The 5,090-nt window shown below is 49.2% G+C and overlaps 1 protein-coding gene across 1 annotated transcript; it reads left to right on the top strand.

Annotated features, from left to right (window-relative positions):
- The first annotated feature begins 1,294 nt into the window (after positions 1 to 1,294).
- LOC148511564 (uncharacterized) lies at positions 1,295 to 4,460 on the top strand. Its single transcript, XM_088442121.1, has 2 exons — positions 1,295 to 1,337; positions 3,820 to 4,460. Exons 1-2 carry the CDS (start codon positions 1,295 to 1,297, stop codon positions 4,458 to 4,460), a joined length of 684 nt encoding a protein of 227 aa, XP_088298247.1.
- Positions 4,461 to 5,090: the final 630 nt, after the last annotated feature.

The following is a 5,090-nucleotide window of genomic DNA, read 5'->3' as shown; positions in this document are numbered from 1 at the left end:
TCAGATACACATACAGATGGCAGTATGGAATTCAAGATTAACATATAAAACAGAGTGGAATAGCATTACATTAACCAGCATGTGTTTTGCAGAGTATAATAGCAGCAAGATATATGTACATATATTGCATGATGGAATAGGAAAAATTACACAACACCAATGGCTTGCAGGGTGGATTTGCAGCACAATGAATGTTCCAGGTATACTTGCAAAAGGTACAGGTAATGCAAGGAAGAGCCGGGAAAGGATCCAGTAATGCCAAACAGCTAATACAGGACAAGGACTGGATGGCATGACTTCCTTAAGAAACTATCTCTGGCAAGGCAGGGATGGGCTGGTTTCCCTATAGCAGGAGTTGGAGCCAATCCCATGTGAGCAGGCAAGATCAGCCTCTGGTTATTAGGTAATTACCACTATGAGCAGCTGAATGCTGCATATTCACAGAAGCTTCCCAACTTGGAGCAATCAGCCTGGACCAAACCTCACTGAGGCTGTCTTTGCCTGTTAACCCTCTCAGCTCTGGCCAGAACCAGCAGCAGATATGAGTTGTCATGCTGGCACATAACACAATGATTAACAAGTTAACAACACTGTTAGCCTCCTTAAGCCCATTTATCCTTCATCCACCAGGGGACACTGGAGCCTCAGTACAATGGGGGGGTATAGGAGTGTGTTAACCGGGAGCTGGCACCTTTAAATAAAAACTACTGGTAGCTAGCTCCTCCCCCTCTATACCCCCCCCCCAGGTCAGTCTAAAAAATGTGTCCTGGGAGCTGGACGTAAGTCTCCTTCAGGCTCCGGAAAAACACTGCTGCATGCAGTGCACAAGCATTGAGGACAGACAGGCAGCCTACTGCCCCTGTCTGTCTGCGATGAGGGAGCTGCCGGGGAGATCCTCACCACTGCTGCATGCGGTTTGCGCTGAGGTCTCCTGCTACAGAGACCTCAGTCTCTAGGGTACCCAAAGACGCGCTGCATGCAGTGCACGTCGCTGGACCCTGTAGCATATGCCTGCCGCTGGCAGCACAGGCAGGGCTAAGGTTAGTGTTTCCTGGCTCCCTGGTTAGCAGAGAAGCCAGGACATGTATTTAGGCGGGCATTCACAGTGCGCTCCGCTAGCGCTGAGAGCGCCATAGAGCCATAGTGGGGGGGGCGGAGCCCAAGTTTATCTTCTGCTCCTGCCCCCCAGCAGCCTCAGCGCTTCCAGAAGGACGCTGGTGGCCATTTTATGCAAGATCTTTTATTGCATTACTGTCCTTTCCTCTGTGTGTGTGGGTGTGGTGTCTGTACAGACATGTCTACCAAGGGGTCAAAGGCAGCACAGAAGTCTTTTTCATGTAAGACTTGTGGCGAAAAATTCACACAGGGACAATCTAATGCATCCTTACTGTGTGACAAATGTGTGTCTTTACCTCAGGATATTAATCTTGATGTCCAGCCTAGGTGGTCTGATCAATTGACTGCTGTTATATCAAATCTGTCATCAGAGCTGGAATCAGCTTGTAAGGACAGGGAGAGGCTGAGACAAACAGCAGCTGAACCAGATTGGGCTCGCTCTCTGGCCAGATCTGTGGAGGGGCTTACAAAGGTAATGTCCCAGGCCCCACCTGCTTCTTCTTCTTCTCCTGCTCAAGCCCTTAATAGGAGATAGATTCACAATCCCTTACACTGGGATGAGTCAGATAAGGAGTTGCAGGACACTGAAGAGGGAGAGGTTCAGGAAGAGGAGAATTATATTCCTGAAAACTCCAAACCTGCATCTCAGGGCGTAGATGCTTTAATTTCAGCAGTACGCCAGGTGTTACATGTAGAAGATTTAGAGGTTTCTGAAAAACCATCTATTTTTGGTAAAAGATTTAAACAGTCTGTTACCTTTCCGGCATCTGAAGAGCTAGACGAGATTCTTTTTTCTGCATGGAAACACCCAGACAAAAAATGAAAAATTTCTAAAAAATATTTGTCTTATTATCCTTTCCCACCTGACAGTAGGAGATTATGTGAAACGCCTCCAGCAGTGGACCCGTCAGTAGCCCGTCTTTCCAAGAAAATGGTGCTTCCGGTGCCTGGCGCGGTTTCCCTAAAGGAAACCTCGGATAGGAAGATGGAACACACATTGAAATCCTTGTATACTGTTGCAGGGGTTTTGATGCGTCCAGCACTAGTTAGTTGTTGGCTAAATAAGGCCATTGAAGCCTGGGCGCTGCAGGTTGGCTGAGGGGATTAAGACAGGCACGCAGCCTGACGACTTAATTCAGTTAGCCGAACAGAATGCAGAGTCGGCTGCTTTCCTTGGAGAAGCGTCTAAGGACATTTGTAATCTATCCGCCAGATCTTCAGCATTAGCTATATCGGCTAGAAGGGCTCTGTGGCTGCGTCAATGGCAGGCAGATGAAGAGTCCAAGAGAGCGGTGGAGGCCCTTCCCTTTACTGGGGAGGTCCTTTTCGGATTGGAATTAGATAAGTGGATCTCGCAAGCTACTGGCGAGAAATCCACTTACCTTCCATCTGCAGCTCCTCCTCCTACTAGAAGATCTTTGACAGGTCCCTCCTTTCGATCCTTTTGTGCCTCTGGTAGATTTAGAGGGCGTTCAGAGGCAGTACGGCCTTCTCCAGAGGTTCCAGAGGCCAAGGTAGAGCATCAGCATCAGCCGCCTCCAATACTCAGCAGGACAAGGCAGCTGCCAAGCCTGCCGCATGACGTCCTTCCATCTCATTTGGGAGATCCCAGGGTCGAGGTGCGTCTTTTACGTTTCAAGGACATTTGGATTCAGTCTTGCCAGGATGCCTGGGTCAGGGACATCATTATTCATGGCCTGAAATTGGAATTCAGGGCCCATACTCCTTCTAATTTTTTCAAAACCGGCTTACCTCTGGTTGCAGAAAAACGAGAAGAAATTCTAGGGGCAATACAAAAACTGTTATTGTCCCAGGTAATAGTGAATGTTCTGACCCATCAGAGAGGTCAAGGGTTTTATTCCAGTCTGTTTGTGGTGCCCAAGCCAGACGGCTCCATGAGACCCATACTCAATCTCAAGGATTTAAACCCTCATCTTCGAGTTTTAAGATCCAAGATGGAATCTCTCCAATCCATTATAGCGGGTCTCAACAGAAACGAGTTTCTGGTGTCCTCGGACATAAAGGACGCTTATCTCCACATCCCCATCTGGCCCCCCATCAGGCTTTTCTTCGGTTTGCGGTTAGAGTCACATTTTCAATTCCAGGCCCTACCTTTCGGACTTTTGTCAGCTCCAAGAGTCTTCACAAAAGTTATGGCGGCAATTATGGCCCTACTGCATGGTCATGGAGTCGTCATTGTTCCATACCTAGACGATCTTCTGATAAAGGCCTCTTCGGAAGCTCGGCTGTTAAGGGACATTCACTTAACTCAGAGCATCTTCCTACAACACGGTTGGATACTAAATTTCAAAAAGTCCTCCCTAATCCCCACTCAGCGTTTACTATTCCTGGGAATGATACTGGACACGGTGCAGCAAAGAGTTTTCCTGCCTCAAGACGAGGCTGCCTCCATTCAGCGTATGGTGCGCCTTGTCTTACAACATCGCTGAGTGTCCGTGCATCTCTGTATCCGCCTTCTGGGGAAGATGGTGGCGGCCTTCGAGGCGATTCAGTATGCTCAATTTCATGCCCGTCCTTTTCAATTGGATCTCCTCTCCCAGTGGTCAGGATCCCACCTTTTTCTCCATCAGAGAGTTCTCCTGGCGCTTCAGACTCGAACATCGCTCATTTGGTGGCTGAACCCTTCCCACCTGCTGCCGGGGAAAAGGTTTGCGGTGTGGGATTGGACCCTCCTCACCACAGACGCAAGTCTGAGGGGCTGGGGAGCAGTGGCTCTGGAAAAGCATTTTCAGGGGCACTGGACGCAGCGGGAAGCCAGATTGCCCATAAATATTCTAGAGTTGAGAGCAGTATTTTATGCTCTCCAGCTGGTGCATCCGCTGCTGGAGGGGCGGGCAATCAGAGTCCAGTCGGACAACGCCACTGCAGTGACGTATATAAACAAGCAGGGCGGCACAAAAAGCAGAGCCGCCATGAGGGAGGTATCCAGGATTCTGCTTTGGGCAGAGGAATTCGCAGTATCGATTTCTGCAATCTTCATCCCAGGAGTAGAAAACTGGGAGGCCGACTACCTCAGTCGGCAGGACGTTCATCCAGGGGAATGGTCACTCAATCCTCAGGTGTTCCAACAACTAACTCTGAGGTGGGGCTGTCCTCAGGCTGACCTTATGGTGTCAAGATTAAACCACCTACTACCAGTTTACTACTCCAGAACACAGGATCCACGGGCAGCTGCAGTGGACGCACTGACGGCTCCGTGGAAGTTTCAGTACATTTATCTATTCCCTCCGTTTCTGCTCATTCCACGCCTGCTTCAAAGAATCAAGCGGGAAGGGCTCAAGGTGCTTCTGATAGCACCAGATTGGCCCAGACGAGCGTGGTAATCCCAGATACAGAATCTGCTAATAGACGAGCCGTGGCCGCTGCCTCTTCAGGACGACCTCCTTCGTCAGGGTCCATTTGTTTATCGCGACTTAAGGCGGCTTCGTTTGACGGCCTGGTTATTGAAAGGGCCGTCCTCAGGAGGAAGGGTATTCCGTCTAGTGTAATTCCCACCATGATTCGGGCTAGGAAAGAAGTCACTTCTCAGCATTACTACCGCATATGGAAGTCATATGTGGCTTGGTGTGAGAGGCGTAATTCTCCTCCTTCAGTCTTTAAGGTATCACGTCTCCTTCTTTTTCTTCAGGCTGGTCTCTCAGCAGGCCTTCGTCTGGGTTCGTTAAAGGTACAGGTATCCGCTTTGTCCATTTTCTTTCAGAAGAAATTGGCTTTGCTTCCGGATGTACAGACTTTTCTCCAGGGAGTTGTTAGGATTCAACCCCCTTTTGTACCTCCCACAGCACCATGGGATTTGAATTTGGTGTTGGCTTTCCTCCAGTCTGATACTTTTGAGCCATTACAGAGAGTAGAGATAAAGTACTTAACCTGGAAGGTGGTTCTGTTGTTGGCTCTCGCTTCAGCAAGGCGAGTGTCAGAACTCAGTGCTTTATCCTGCCGCCCTCCTTATCTTA

Source organism: Taudactylus pleione, unplaced genomic scaffold, assembly GCF_031769625.1.
Source record: "Taudactylus pleione unplaced genomic scaffold, aTauple2 ptg000305l, whole genome shotgun sequence".
NCBI classification, from domain to species: domain Eukaryota; kingdom Metazoa; phylum Chordata; class Amphibia; order Anura; family Myobatrachidae; genus Taudactylus; species Taudactylus pleione.
The sequence above is the reverse complement of the archived record's forward strand: the minus strand, read 5'-3'. Positions and strand labels throughout refer to the sequence as shown.